The 14758-nt window shown below is 34.4% G+C and overlaps 5 protein-coding genes and 1 long non-coding RNA gene across 8 annotated transcripts; 1 reads left to right on the top strand and 5 right to left on the bottom strand.

Moving 5' to 3' along the window:
- LOC104759052 lies at window positions 1990–2577 on the bottom strand. Its single transcript, XM_010482023.1, has one exon. The coding sequence runs from the start codon at window positions 2575–2577 to the stop codon at window positions 1990–1992; it is 588 nt and encodes a 195-aa protein (XP_010480325.1).
- LOC104754368 lies at window positions 2774–3907 on the bottom strand. The gene has a single exon (XM_010476545.1). The coding sequence runs from the start codon at window positions 3705–3707 to the stop codon at window positions 3072–3074; it is 636 nt and encodes a 211-aa protein (XP_010474847.1). The 5' UTR covers window positions 3708–3907; the 3' UTR covers window positions 2774–3071.
- LOC104754367 lies at window positions 5870–6924 on the top strand. Its single transcript, XM_010476544.1, has one exon. It carries the CDS (start codon window positions 6150–6152, stop codon window positions 6696–6698), a length of 549 nt encoding a protein of 182 aa, XP_010474846.1. The 5' UTR covers window positions 5870–6149; the 3' UTR covers window positions 6699–6924.
- LOC104754366 (transcription initiation factor TFIID subunit 13-like) lies at window positions 7023–8412 on the bottom strand. 3 transcript variants are annotated; one of them, XM_010476541.2, is made up of 6 exons: window positions 8315–8412; window positions 7855–7996; window positions 7703–7740; window positions 7541–7600; window positions 7372–7446; window positions 7023–7269 (listed from the first exon to the last, which is right to left on the bottom strand). In XM_010476541.2, exons 2-6 carry the CDS (start codon window positions 7958–7960, stop codon window positions 7165–7167), a joined length of 384 nt encoding a protein of 127 aa, XP_010474843.1. In that variant the 5' UTR covers window positions 7961–7996; window positions 8315–8412; the 3' UTR covers window positions 7023–7164. The 3 variants fall into 3 exon arrangements, with proteins under 3 accessions (XP_010474843.1, XP_010474845.1, XP_010474844.1); XM_010476543.2 differs by having other exon boundaries at window positions 7855–7990; window positions 8315–8406; XM_010476542.2 differs by lacking the exon at window positions 8315–8412 and adding an exon at window positions 8085–8313.
- Window positions 8648–10521, bottom strand: LOC104759050 (ATP-dependent helicase rhp16-like). The gene is made up of 7 exons (XM_019239225.1): window positions 10416–10521; window positions 9996–10232; window positions 9776–9880; window positions 9505–9657; window positions 9322–9410; window positions 9128–9208; window positions 8648–9018 (listed from the first exon to the last, which is right to left on the bottom strand). The coding sequence occupies exons 3-7, from the start codon at window positions 9860–9862 to the stop codon at window positions 8946–8948; spliced, it is 483 nt and encodes a 160-aa protein (XP_019094770.1). The 5' UTR covers window positions 9863–9880; window positions 9996–10232; window positions 10416–10521; the 3' UTR covers window positions 8648–8945.
- LOC109130034 lies at window positions 10593–12191 on the bottom strand. Its single transcript, XR_002036207.1, has 6 exons — window positions 11763–12191; window positions 11593–11662; window positions 11412–11493; window positions 10992–11228; window positions 10772–10876; window positions 10593–10653 (listed from the first exon to the last, which is right to left on the bottom strand). It is a non-coding gene; the product is annotated as an uncharacterized LOC109130034 (long non-coding RNA).

Raw genomic sequence — 14758 nt, 5'->3', positions numbered from 1 at the left:
ATTATTTATTAAATCATTTACAGTTCAAACTTATATTAGTTTGGTTTCATTCAGTTTGTGATTTTTGAAATAATAAAGGTTTTACCATAAATTTAAGACTCACAAAACAATATACCCGAATCTAACGTTTACCGAATTAGTGATTAATTAGAATTGTATAAAACTTGTAAATTCTTAAGCGGGTCAAACCCATCCCGGTAGCCATACTCCATAAGAGGTATAATATTTTTTTATCTATAAAAACCCAGTCTCTCGAAATCTTTACGTTAGTCTTATATATTAGAATTTTTCTATATGGAAAACTGAAAATTAGGATTTGCATAAGTTTAAATATTTTATAGGTTAAAATAAAATTAAGATGCCATCAAATTGTTTTTTTAAAGATTTTCCAATATTTATTCAAAATTAATTTCAATTTTTTTGTCAAAAAGTTTTAAACAATAAAAAATAATATTATTTATATTTTTGAAAATATGATTTAAATATTTTTTTTTACATCTCATGTTCTAATTTTTTATTATATTATAATACATAGGTTTTGAAAATAATTTTGAAAACATATAGGGGATATATTTATTAATATTTAAATAATATTTACCAATTTTAGAATTTATAGGAACAAAATATTGTGTATATAAATAAATTAAATAGCAATGACAGTTTTATGTAATATTATAAAATATTAAGGGTAAATACTCCCTCTGTCTCACAAAGATTGATGTTTTGACACTTTCACACATATTAAGAAAAATTTTAATTTTAATTTGTAAATTAATTTATAATTACTTTTTGGTAGAGAGAGAAAATATAAACCTATAACAATTCAAAAATTTAAATATTTTCAATGATTACTTCTTGAAGTTTACAAAACATCAATCTTTGTGAGACAAAAAAATATTTCAAAACATCAATGTTTGTGAGACAGAGGGAGTAATAAATTGGGTGCAGAGTTCTCTAGCGACGACACATCAGCTTTTCTTGAAGAATGTTTCTCTTTTAATATATAGGGGATTCCATTTTAAGAGAATGTTTCGATGTCAAGCAATGCTCCTTCTTTCTTTTTCATGGTGTTAAATATTGATAGTCCTTTACGTATTTGTATGATCAGTGAGTTACAACTCCTCTTTCAACCCAAAATCTGTGTGGCGTGAAGGCATAAAGATATAAATAATACATGGCCAACAAACATTCATATTAGGCTGGATTGCAATTTTAAATTTATAGTATAATTTACAAAAAATTCGTCTTTGACATTGAGTGTGTGTAACTCTTCTAAAATGATGTTCACCGATCTCATAATGAAGAAATTTGAGAAGAAGAAAAAAAAAAAAAATAAATATATATATATAATCGAAAGGTGAAAGGTTAAACTTGAAGTGTACGAAAAAACAAAAAGAAAAAATGACAAAAGTTGTTTATCACCGATCAGGATTAGTTTCTTCAAACTAAAGCTTCACATTACTTGTCCTTTGGTAAATCTAATCTTCACCCCATTTCTTACTTTGTACACATATAAATATTTGGCCAGTGTTGCCTTCTCCATCTTCTTGTGTATACATGAAAAGAAAAAGAAAAAAAAAACAGCTTTTTCCTCTTGTTATCTACATAAAACTTAGGCAGCAATGAAAACCGGAGATAACCGGGAATGGAACAAGGATAGTTATGATCATGAGGAAAAAGTGGAGGAGAAATCGAACGATTCGAATGGGAAATATCAGTTTGGAAGAGTTATTGCCTTTAGAGCATTGTCCGGTACAGCCAACGGCCTCCCGTTTGGAAGTCGCAAGGTAAGAACCGGTAACGTCAAATCCGATATTCCGAGCCGGCTTAGCAAAGTTTCTTTAGCTCAAGAAGAATAATTAGGACTCAAATATGCAATCCTTCCTTGGTATTTGTCTCTTGTCTTAAATGATATAAATAATACAGTAGCAAATAACAAAAGAATATAAATAGACCACAAGATTGCTCTTCCACATATTTAATCATTTTCTAAAGCATCTTACACCCAATTTCATAACAAACATAAGCGTCGATGGACAAGAACTTAATCACCTCTTCATCAAGAACTTCATTAGCCAACTCTGTCGGACAAATCTTCCTCTTCGGTTTCCACGAGCCAAATCCCAACAAGTCATAAGCCATACCCTTCAAGCTAAGCCTTGATCTCTCACCATAACTAAAAGGAAAATTTACCTTCACCAAATCACGAACATCAACTTTCTTAACAACTCTATTTTGCCAGCCGAGCTTAGTGACCGTTTCGGCAATACCTATTCCTATAGAAACAAATCTCGCATCGAGAAATAGATCACTAATGCATTCGCCGAGGTTGGTGTTTTGATTCGTATGAAGTAGTTGGAGAATGAGGCATTTGGTTTTGATGCATAGTTGAAGAGTCGAGGTTTTTGCATCATCTTGAGGATTGGTCTTGGAGTTCAGAGAGATCATCACCGTTGGTTCCTCTTGGTAGGCTAATCGTATGGCGAAGATCCAATTCTTGGCTACGGAAACTTCATTTGTCACTGTAGTTTCTATGAGTTTTTCACTAAATGGAATAAAATGTGTAATCGTTACCATCACTCGCTATGATATTTCACTTATCTCTATTCGTCCATGTTCATCGGTATATATGGCTGGAAAAATCAAATTCTTCAATTTTCAAAAAGAATTCAATTCAGTGTATGGGTCAAATGTGCTGATAATATTACCAAGTTTCGATATATGAGCTTATTTTAACACACAGAAAATAATAGTATTTTGACTGAGACTTTAATTAATATATAGCACAAAATTTCATATCCCTCACAAACACACATACATTTATTTCATTTCCTATTTTTCATTAATTGAAATACAATCACAATTCACAAATTACAAAACAAAAATGAATAAAAAATTATAGGAATTTCATTAAATCATAGTAATACCAAAAAACAAAACCGACCAAGAAAAACCTGAAGATTGATCCTTCGTCTGACCAAATTAATCAATCCATATTCTCACGTACGTAAACCCATCTCCATGCATGATGATGACGTAAAATCATATACGATAAGACCATAACTAGATCATCAGTTCATTATCCCCTTGGCTTTGCAACGATCAGTGTAAACCTGATTTTGCATCTTCATTTGCTCATAGAACCTCACGATGAACTCCTCAGCTTTCTCATCTATCATATCATCTCCTCCTTCCACATCACTATAACATTCATCTTCCTCGTCAATATCATCATCATAAGGATAGTCCAACTCACGTAAGGACATGGCTGATCCATATCCCGAGATTCCTGATGATGACGAAGAAGAAGCCGCCGTGAAAACCTCGACAGCCTCCGATAAACGGTCCCCGGATTCATCAACACCAACACCGTCTTCTTCTCCCGTCTCCGTGCAGGCCGGAAGAGGAGGAGGAGCCGGAGGGAGAACGATCGTATTAATGAAATTGGACGACGGCATTATCGTGATTTCGGAACGGACTTTACGTACGGACTCGACAATTCGACGCCAAAACCTGGTGTTGAAGGTCTTTCTCCTCCGGCGACGACGGAGCATGTACATGACGACGGAGAACATGTGCATCCCACGTGATAACTTTTTCGTCTTCATGGTCGGAGTCTTGTTTATTTGCTCTATCTCTAATTGTATATCACCATTCTGCTTTTGTGTTAAAACCTTATCATCATCATTCTGATATTTTGTTTCCATGAGGAAAAAAATAGAACCAAAATATCAGAAAGATGAAGAAAACAAAAAATCTTCTCCCGGATGAACAGGGAGAGAGATTATTTTTTTTTCTTCTAAGAAAGATTCCGAGGAGGAGGAGCTTTAGTTTGTGTGCAACGGATCTTCTATTTATGTGTTGTGTATAGTGTGGGTGTAAATGATGGTTTTGTGAAGTATAGAGGTTGAATAATAAGATGTCAAATTGGCAAGGGGGTTTAAGGGAAGTAGAAACTTTATAACGAAAACTAGAAAACAGTGCGATTTTTCTGCCGTCGTTATGGGAACAAATAAAATCAAGAAAAGAAAGAACAGCCTAAAAACTTGACTAATTTTATAAATTATTGCTGTAGTTAACTTAATTAAAGAAACAAAAAATATATATGTATGGTTCTAACAAAAAAAAAGAAGAAGGTTCTAATCAAAATTGGCAAGTTTAGTCAACTAAAATTATGTTGCAACGTAATCAATAAAATACAGATTAATTCCTAGCTAAGGTTTTGTATTAACTCTTCAATTGAATGCGACTACGAACGCACAGCCGTAAGGACATTATTCAAAACAACAATACTATATTGTATGTGTTTTATCCTCATAAACAGGTAGGTTTGTTTTAGTTTTTGGTTTAAGTTGAAAAGCTTAACTATATAGTTATACCAATAAACGTATAAAATTAACAGAATAACTCAATTTGGTTGAGAAATATATGACGCAATTATTAAGAAAAAAAAGACAAACGTCCTTGAATGAATGATTGAAAGTTTGATTAAAAAGGAAGGAACAACTAAGTTACTTGCACGAATAATCTGCCACAAAACATGGTTCCATGCTTTGCACTACGTTCCAACATGTTCGTAAGTATTACCACGTAAAAGATGCAATGTACATCGACCATATATGTGGTTTCATTTGTAAACGTTTTGGTCAATACAAATTTGTATATCTATTTTGGTTTATTGGAGGCGGTGATCAGAGATATATAACAAAAATGTGAACAGTTTGAATTGAACTAAATCAAACCGGATTTATTTAGTATGAACCGAATTAAAATCTGTATTTGAATCTATTCAATGCCCATGTACTGTATGTTTTTCCCCAAAATTTTCTATGTTAATGATTTTTAGCAAAACCAAATGAAAAGTACATGACATAACAAAATCTATGATTTTAAACCAAATAAGAAAAAAAATCTATGACTATGATAGGACACGGTTGCGTGGAAAACAAATAAAACAACGAGACAGCCGTAAGGACATTATTCAACGGCAGAGCGAAACTAAACCAATCAAACCAGAGCTTCTCTCTTAAGCTTATTATATACAATTGTCTCTCTGATTATTTCTACAATTATTATTTGATTACAACGAAGTTTCCATTGTACGTACGTAAATCTCTATTATACTTTTGTACCATTATTATTAATCAAGTCCAATCATCTAACTTTTGTTCGTTAATAATGGTTTGAACTTCATAATTAAGTATCTGACCAGATCATAATTTTACCTACGTAGACAAACAACGATGAAGTTGTTTTCTTAGTGCATTGAAGTTTATAAGATTCATACAATTTTTGTTGTCATGTGATTTCCTCCTTATTTTATTTCTAACTAGTCGCTTACTTTCCAATAACCTTTAAATTACTAAAATTATGTAAGTTTTGACTATTTAAGACGGTGATAATTATAACATTGTTAATTTGTAGACAATAATAATATTGAGAAAGAAAGGCACATGGTCTGGAAAAATATATAACACATTGTTTGTAATTTAGTGGAATTTATGTCTACTAAAATATGTCTACGCGTTAAAATTTATACCAGAACAAGAGAGTACGATTAGAGTAGGTTTATAAAAAAGGTATTCATATTTTGCAGAAAAACTGTTGTAACTAATTGACATTTATCTCTATATACTACACTAAAATATAAAATCTGTTTGAGAAAGAAAGTAAAAAACACATTTTGTAGAAACAAAATTTGGTTCCACTTAATTCGTCTTCTAAGTTTCCTATAACTTGAAATGTCCTTCTGTAAATGTGGTGAAAGACGATTAATTTTATATTCGTGAGGAAAAAACTAAAATTAAAACAAATCAAATGATACAAAAATGTAAATTAAGAAACAAACAAAACGGCTAAACAGCTCAGATCTTGCCCGCGTACAGCCCACGTATAGAATCCACTCATCCAGTTTAATATGAAAATAACGTTTAATTTGATCCTTAAACGAACTTAATTTATTGAATAACTTATACGTCAATCTCTATTTCCGCGTCAACCAAACTGCAAAAAGCTGCTTACTTCTGTATATATACAAAACACACAGAACTGTCAACAGCCTCATTCATTCATCACCTGAAGAACCAAAGCAGCAAACAAAAAACACACAACAATCAACAAGTGAAGTCAGATCTTGATAAAACAAATCCATGGGGGAATCAAAGAAGAAAAGCAGATCAGTAGCAACACAGAGAGCTCGGAGTATTGTGAGAATGGCTCTTCTATGGGGAAGAAAAGGTGGAATCTTCAAGAGATGGCACATGTTTGAGCTCCGTAACTTGTTCTCCAAGCATCTCAAAGCGCTAGCTCATCATAACAGCGTTAACAACGACAGTTATATCTCTCGTTACGGCGAGAAACAGCTCTCTTTCGACGAGACGCCAATCTTTAACGTTAAGATGCATCGTCCTGCATCCATGAGGTTCCTCTTACCTTGCATTGCTCCTCCCGTTGATTTTGACTACGACTTCGAATTGGACCGTCAAAATGATACGGATGATGCTAGATCATACGGCTACTACGATGATTCTTGCCATGAGAAATGTGACCCTGCGGCTGAGGATCATCAAGAGGAGGAGGAAGAAGAGAAGGGTGTTGATGTGAGAGCAGATGAGTTCATTGCTAACTTCTATGAACAGATGAAGTTGCAGAGGCAAATCTCGTATTTGCAATACAAAGAACACAACGACCTTGTATGATGATGGTCAAAAGCGTCTCAAGTGTTACTTCAATTTTTTTGTTCGTTATCAATATGTAACCCACAATTTTACAATCAATCCTATAATATAATTTTGGCCTATGAACAAATAAAAATGATTTGTCGTTTGATCTAGAATGTGGATAGAGAGACCTTTCCTAAACTTTTTCACAAATTCTGAAAAGAGTGGCACATAAAATTACTGGGTTCACTCACTGTTACATCGGGCTTTATGACTTCATTGGCGTTTATTATAGGAAGCCTGAGTTGCTACACCATTCTAAGCCTCAAGGGTTTGTTGTTTCATGTAAAAATACTCGCTCAATTAGTAAAAAATGAAATGTATCTAAATTTCAATTCCACTTGTTTTTTACAGTCTTGAGATTCAAATACTAATCACTAAGATCTTTTTAACTCCAAAAGGTCACCTACAAACAAGCTTACTTGTGACTTGTGAGTGAGAAAGATCAATCAACTAGCTCCTTTTCGTCGACATCAAAAGCTTTACGAGCTTGTTTGAGCTCTTCTTGCATCGCCAACAGTTCTCTACACCGGTTCAGTTTTGGCAAATCCTGCATACAACAGGGTCAAGGACACAAATCATTATATATATAGAATACAAAACCACATAACCCGTCTCAGTCTTTGATTTGTATACTTTTACAAAGACTTACCTTGCGGATAAGATACAAGAAGTCATCAACAAGAAGTCTACCTCGCTTTGAACCAATCTCTTGAGCCTTATGTGTCTGACATATTAAAACATCACTAGTTAGTTTTTTTTCTATCTGCTTGTAATGTAAAACATGGATCATCATAACAGAAAAGAAAAAAGTTCACTACCAAATCTGTGACATACTCCACAACAATGTCTTCTACAAGCGCCACAGTCTCTGGAAGTGGCTAAAGAAGACAGAGGAAGTTTAGATTAGTTTTAGGCTTCAGAACAGTCATAACCTCTTACTTATTACTTCTTGGCATCTATCTATGTAGTAGTAGCCTTACGTTTTGCTCATCGCCAAATCCATACATCATATGCTGCACTGAAAAAATCATATCAAAGCAAAACCCAAAGTGAGCAGAAACACACAAAACGAAGAATATATATCTATGGGTTCTTCTTAGCTAAAGAGTGTGTTTAAGAAAAATCACATTACATTCTTTCTGAAAGAGGGTTTTGCGTTTTTCCTGTGGCTGAGAAGTTCCCGCAGCTTTGGATTTAGATGATGACGCCGCCGCCGCCGTTGCTGGTGTGTTACTCATCTTCTTCTTCTTCTTCCGATAAGAACCAATCTAAACCTTGAGAGCAGTAATAACAGAAAAATTAGTGAAAATCTCATTAACCCCCGAGAAAATTCAATTGAGTCGAATACTAATTATCACTAACCCTAGAGAGTTCAGGGGAACACTTTAAAAATTCGGAGCCTAGAAAATAAAACTCCGAATTATACGAAATCAAAACCAGAGAGAGTTCCCAGAAAGTTGTATTCCGGTACCGTAAAACAGCCAACGGAGTGAAATCGAACAAGTTACAAGGTTTTTTTATCCAAACCAAATATTGATTACGGAATGAAAATTGAAAAGGGTAAAAGTGAGAGAAGAGAGCAGAGAGCTCACCGGAGATGGATCGACGTTTGCAAAATCGGCGATGAAGATGAAATCGAAGAAACGGGGAGAGGAATCTCTCTCTCTCTCTCTCTCTCTCTCTCTCTCTCCTCTAGTAAGCAGATTCCATTATTTATTTATAATATATACGGAGCACTCATTTTTTTCCTATACGAAGCGTTTGGGCTTATTAATAATTAGGCCCATTCATATAATTAATCCAGCCCATATTCTAAACGATGAATATTAATATTCACTAATTGACCGGCATGTATAATTAATAAAACTTATCACGATAACGGTACAATGGCTCAATTCAAACAGCTAGTTCATTCTATACAAACATTCGCCCAATTCAATATAATTTTCGACAAGGAGGAGTTTTGAGATCCGATTAGTATCAGTCTATACAAACATTCGGCCCAATTTTGGTTAAAACACCGAAACAAAGAAGAGCTCTGACGTTTACAAACTGCGTGGAAGAATACAAATTTCTATCCCATTAAGAAGCACTAAAAATACATGTTAGGCCGGAGTGTCTTGTTCTTAAAAAATTTGACCAAGAACATTGAACCTTAATCTTGTGAACTTCTTTTTTTTTGCCTATACAAAAGAAAGCGTCATGTTCTAATACACGATTTCGTTATGCGAACAGTGACATGATATCCTCTTCAGTCAGATTTGGTACAGCGTTTTCATCAGAGTCACCCACCGTACTGTAACAGAGCAAATAATATGTCTTCATAAATTATTTTTTCAAAAATAGCTTCTTACGGTTAACATTAACAAGAAACCAGCAAATTTGAGATTCGTTCGTTTAATAACCTTTCAAACAATTCTTCTTTCTTCCTTTGAAGCGTCAGTATCCTTTCCTCCACTGTTTTCTCCATTATGAATCTTACGACCCTGTTAAAACTTTTCACAAATCAAAACATATATGTATCCAAACCAATTCTTCTTCTTTCTTCCCGGCCAAACAATTATATAGAAGAGATATTGAAGGAGAACTTAAGTATAACCTGATAGGCTTGTACTGTCCGATCCTATGTATCCTGTCCTGTGCTTGCCTCTCAGCAGCTGGGTTCCACCACGGGTCCATCATGAACACCTACACAATTTTACCACAAACACCCGAATGTGAATAATAATAACACACATGCTTTAATAGCAACTGTTATAAGTTGTTAGCCTACAACACTTACATGCGAAGCGGCTGTTAGATTTAGAGCAACCCCTCCAGTTTTCAATCCCGTTAAGAAAACTCTGCAGTTTTTGTCTTCTTTAAATTTATTGACTGCAGTATCTCTAGCTGCCCTGGACATGCCTCCCACCACTTTAACATAGCTAACCCCAGACTGTTTTGTATACAATGAGTCCAAATTTTTTTTACTCAATGTCTCATTAAAAATTAAAAGAAAATGTTAAAGGAGCATATAGTAATAGCAAGTTGTAGTTGGTTGCGCTTGAGATTACCTTCCCCAGGGCGTAACTTATCAGGTCCAAGAATGATGTGAACTGGCTGAAAACTATTGCTTTGGCAGACCCATCTCTTTCAACCATGAACCTGATTTCTTCTCTCTGCATACATATATATATATTATGATCACCATAAAAAGGCCCCAATCTCCAAATAAACTTTAAACGGTACTATCCATGGGAGAGACGGAGATTAGAGATCTTAAAGAGCACATACCAAAGCCTTAATCTTTGTACTTGTCTGAAAACACTTGAGGTTTATCCGATTTAAAATGCTAGAGGCTCTAAATCCTTTAAGATTTGTCTTGCTTGCCTGATGTTCTGTGTCAGCTTTGGGTGTGCAATCAACATCCACACTCACTAGTTTTGAGCATGTCGGGCAGGTGACTTTTCCCAGGAACGTAGATGAACCAAGCAAAAAAGATTTACAGAACACATGTGCACAAGAAGTCACCTTCAAAGTAAAAGAACCAAAGACATATTAACCGAACAAGTTAGGTCCAACAATAGTAATCTGATGATTCTTTAACAAAAGTGTAAAATGATAGCAGCTGTTTCCAGAAGATACAGTTACTGAGAAACCAGAGTCAAGATATTATGAAAGAGCAACAATAATATATCGACTTGGAACACTTACAAAGTAGTCCTTGGCTGGGTCATGGCAAACACCGCATTCTAGCTCATTTTTGTTCTCATCAAGCAAGTTGGTGTTAGCGCCACTAGAACAAAAAAATTCATCACAAATCTACATATTTTATATCATCCAAAACATGAACTGGCTGGTAAACTGAAACAACAAAACCATAAATGCCNACTGCAGTATCTCTAGCTGCCCTGGACATGCCTCCCACCACTTTAACATAGCTAACCCCAGACTGTTTTGTATACAATGAGTCCAAATTTTTTTTACTCAATGTCTCATTAAAAATTAAAAGAAAATGTTAAAGGAGCATATAGTAATAGCAAGTTGTAGTTGGTTGCGCTTGAGATTACCTTCCCCAGGGCGTAACTTATCAGGTCCAAGAATGATGTGAACTGGCTGAAAACTATTGCTTTGGCAGACCCATCTCTTTCAACCATGAACCTGATTTCTTCTCTCTGCATACATATATATATATTATGATCACCATAAAAAGGCCCCAATCTCCAAATAAACTTTAAACGGTACTATCCATGGGAGAGACGGAGATTAGAGATCTTAAAGAGCACATACCAAAGCCTTAATCTTTGTACTTGTCTGAAAACACTTGAGGTTTATCCGATTTAAAATGCTAGAGGCTCTAAATCCTTTAAGATTTGTCTTGCTTGCCTGATGTTCTGTGTCAGCTTTGGGTGTGCAATCAACATCCACACTCACTAGTTTTGAGCATGTCGGGCAGGTGACTTTTCCCAGGAACGTAGATGAACCAAGCAAAAAAGATTTACAGAACACATGTGCACAAGAAGTCACCTTCAAAGTAAAAGAACCAAAGACATATTAACCGAACAAGTTAGGTCCAACAATAGTAATCTGATGATTCTTTAACAAAAGTGGAAAACGATAGCAGCTGTTTCCAGAAGATACAGTTACTGAGAAACCAGAGTCAAGATATTATGAAAGAGCAACAATAATATATCGACTTGGAACACTTACAAAGTAGTCCTTGGCTGGGTCATGGCAAACACCGCATTCTAGCTCATTTTTGTTCTCATCAAGCAAGTTGGTGTTAGCGCCACTAGAACAAAAAAATTCATCACAAATCTACATATTTTATATCATCCAAAACATGAACTGGCTGGTAAACTGAAACAACAAAACCATAAATGCCACTCACTTGTCTCAGACGTGTAAGAAGACCAAATATATTTGCATAGTTATTCATCAATGTCCCAGCCTGAACATACCTGCAAAATCAAATGTACATGCCAGATTCAATAGTAAAACTCTGTTACGCAAAGCAAGGAGCAGAAACCAGTGCAAACCGATAGAACAGAAGTAACTTACGCTAGCTACAACAACGGCGTGGAATTCATCGATTTGGAGAATATAGATAGCAGCTGTCTTTAGCAGTTTGATAGACCAGCGTCCAAGGAACAGCGACACATGATTGGTTGCGATCTCGGTTCGGAGACTAGAGATTAAGTGAATGAAACCGCTCGAAAGAGGTTTGATATCGATGCTCTGATTTTTTTTTTTGGTAATTTCACGGAAAAGGTGGTGAAATCCTAATCTATATTTGAACCGATGTGAAAGAACTAAAGCAAAATACGAAAGCAAATGTGGAACTCCACTAGATCTTAGCTCTGAATGTTACAAATCTCTCACCGGATGACAATCACTCTCAAGCTTTCTCACTCACCAACCCAATCAACATCTCTCTCTCTCTCTCTCTCTCTCTCTCTCTCGTTACGTCTCTCACTAAATAAAACTCGTGACTCACTCGCTCAGCATAAAAGACCTTTCTTTCCCTTAATTAAAAGTATATTTTTTTATACCTAAATATACCCTATGTTACAAATATAATCACCCACCTAGAAAATGTTTGTACGAACACATTAAACTAATTATTTTACTTTCATTTCTGCATAGTTTTTTAATTACTAAAATTGTTGGCTCAAAAAATATTTTGAATAAAAATTATATTACATAATATACTAATCAATGATGTATCATCACAATAGTGTATGACCATCATGGAAAAAACCTCGGCTCCGGCCTCATCTCTTATGCAGAAAACCTTGCGTCCAACTTCCCCTACCATGGAGAGAACTTTGGCTTCGCCTTCCTCACTTGGAGAGATAACCTTGTATCAAACCTCCTTCACCTTCCTCCCTTGGAGAGATAACATTGTGTCCAACCTTCTACACCATAGGGAGAACCTCAGCTCTGCCCTCCTTCTGTGTGGAGAGAACATGTTTACGTCTTTTTGCTATCTCAAAATGGCTTGCTCCGACAACCAATGAAAGTAAAAACCTTTTCCTAACGTCACAAAGTTTTTTTGATAGTAACTAATGTTAAATTTCCCAATGTATTCATGGAAATGTACGTCATTAACACAACCATAATGTAGCATCTGTTTCTCTAACGCCTCAACCGCCACCATGCTTAGAAAGTCCATGTCCACTCTCAATCCATGGGCTCACCTTCTTAAGTGGGTCCTGCATCTATTCTCGGCTCGTGGATCCACACATATTCGATGGCCGGTTTGTTACGTCTGGAAAACTTTAAAAACTTGTTTATCGATCCTACAAATCAACAAATAATCTTTTCCTGTGTTTTGTCTTCACTCACACAGTTCCGACAATCACTTCGAGGAAGGTCACCAATCATGAAATTCTCTCAGGATCCTTGACTAAAAATATAAGTGCATTTTGGTGATATATGTAGCCAAAATCAATTTTTTTAAACCTTTCCGCAAACCATGGTGTCAGTCTTTGAGCTCCTATAGATCTATCAACAACGATTTATGGTTTTCCAATATATCTATCAACGTTTGTTGTAAAAAACTTTCTAAACAATCTGTCAGAATCCTTTAATTTAAAGTCATTAAAATTCTCATTAAATCCTAAACCAATACACACCCCCTTAGTGAATTTTGTTAAATTATTTGGAAAATAAGTAATTATCATGTATACTAAAGATAATATATATAGAAAAGATTTGCATTATAGTAACGAACTAACCTTGTTTCACTTTTCCGTTCAAGGTATTGAATTCATGTATCTGAGTCGTATATACATGCTTCCAGTGAATTCCTATAATAGAATAGAAAACAGATGAAAGAACGATATACAAACTCTATAAGATAATTGTCTAGAAAGAAAAGTGACAATCTTAGATCTTTTGACTTCATCAATAAAATTTGCCACCCTATTTCACGTAGAACAGAAGACTTCTAGTATATATGATTGTGCTATTTGGATCTAATGATGTCGTTGTTTTACCTTTACACTCTCATTGGCCTGGTTTTGCCGGTGGGTCGATGTTGTTTGTTGTTTGCTTTGGGATTGTATGCGTCTGATATAGTCATTGCTGATGGTTCCGTCTGTATCCCATGCGTCTGATATAGTCATTGCCGATGGTTCCGTATGTATCTTGATTAAAAATATTATACATGCTTAATGAATTATTTTTTGTTTATACATGTCAAAATCTAATTGAGAAAACACATATAATATAATTAGGGTATAATAGAAAATTCATTAGTTTTGTCAATTTTCCTTTTTGATTTAAGAAATTTTCCTAGATATAATAATGTAAATTTTATGTAAATTTAATGGTATTATCTTAATTAGCTTTTTTTGATAAATAATAATTTTTTAATGTTATTACCTTAATTAGCTGTTTTGGAAAATAATAATTTTTTTTGACACATGCCAACATCTCATCAGTATACTTGACAGGTGTCATGATCCCCGTAATCTTTTTTTTTTTTTTTTTTTTTCAACCAAACTATAATAATTAAAATAAAACTCCCAGATTAGTTGCCCAAACAGGAGAATACGAGTTTACAAACGTAGATTCTGAAGGTAGAGATCGTGAGGAGCGAGCTAGGCAATCGGCTCTGACGTTGGCATCACGTGGAATCTTGGTGAGGGAAAAGGAGAGATAGGAACTCCGAAGTAGAGAGAAATCCTCCAACAGAGTAGAAAAAGTCCAAAGTAATCTTATTATCTAGAAAATTATAAGCACGGTAATATATAAATCCAAAGTAACTGAAAGATGAAAATATAAATTAAATAAAAAAAAATCTAAAAATATTACAATAAATTTTAAAATACAGTATTAGGAAAAGAAGACATATATTAATCTTTTTTTGGATCAACATATTAATCTTACCTATTCCCAACTGAAAAAGAGAAATTAGGAGAAAATTTGGTTTAAAAAAAATAAGAAAAATTTACCTTCCTATTAAAAAAAGTTGAAAGCAGTGTTCTTGAATAAATTATTTAAATATGAGACGATCTATGTTTATATAGAATTGAGTATTTACAAAAATT

This window comes from Camelina sativa, chromosome 17, assembly GCF_000633955.1.
Source record: "Camelina sativa cultivar DH55 chromosome 17, Cs, whole genome shotgun sequence".
NCBI classification, from domain to species: Eukaryota; Viridiplantae; Streptophyta; class Magnoliopsida; order Brassicales; family Brassicaceae; genus Camelina; species Camelina sativa.
The sequence above is the reverse complement of the archived record's forward strand: the minus strand, read 5'-3'. Positions and strand labels throughout refer to the sequence as shown.

Excerpts from the sequence above, each read along its gene's own strand:
- LOC104754366 (XM_010476541.2), bottom strand. The coding sequence starts at position 7,960 with ATGAGTAACACACCAGCAACGGCGGCGGCGGCGTCATCATCTAAATCC. Across the intron at positions 7,601-7,702 it reads GATTTGGCGATGAGCAAAAC|CCACTTCCAGAGACTGTGGC; the intron begins GTAAGGCTACTA and ends TGTCTTCTTTAG. Across the intron at positions 7,270-7,371 it reads TCTTGTATCTTATCCGCAAG|GATTTGCCAAAACTGAACCG; the intron begins GTAAGTCTTTGT and ends TGTTGTATGCAG.
- LOC104759052 (XM_010482023.1), bottom strand. The coding sequence starts at position 2,577 with ATGGTAACGATTACACATTTTATTCCATTTAGTGAAAAACTCATAGAA.
- LOC104754368 (XM_010476545.1), bottom strand. The coding sequence starts at position 3,707 with ATGGAAACAAAATATCAGAATGATGATGATAAGGTTTTAACACAAAAG.
- LOC104759050 (XM_019239225.1), bottom strand. The coding sequence starts at position 9,862 with ATGGTTGAAAGAGATGGGTCTGCCAAAGCAATAGTTTTCAGCCAGTTC. Across the intron at positions 9,411-9,504 it reads ATCTAACAGCCGCTTCGCAT|GTGTTCATGATGGACCCGTG; the intron begins GTAAGTGTTGTA and ends AAAATTGTGTAG. Across the intron at positions 9,019-9,127 it reads AAAGAAGAATTGTTTGAAAG|TACGGTGGGTGACTCTGATG; the intron begins GTTATTAAACGA and ends GCTCTGTTACAG.
- LOC104754367 (XM_010476544.1), top strand. The coding sequence starts at position 6,150 with ATGGGGGAATCAAAGAAGAAAAGCAGATCAGTAGCAACACAGAGAGCT.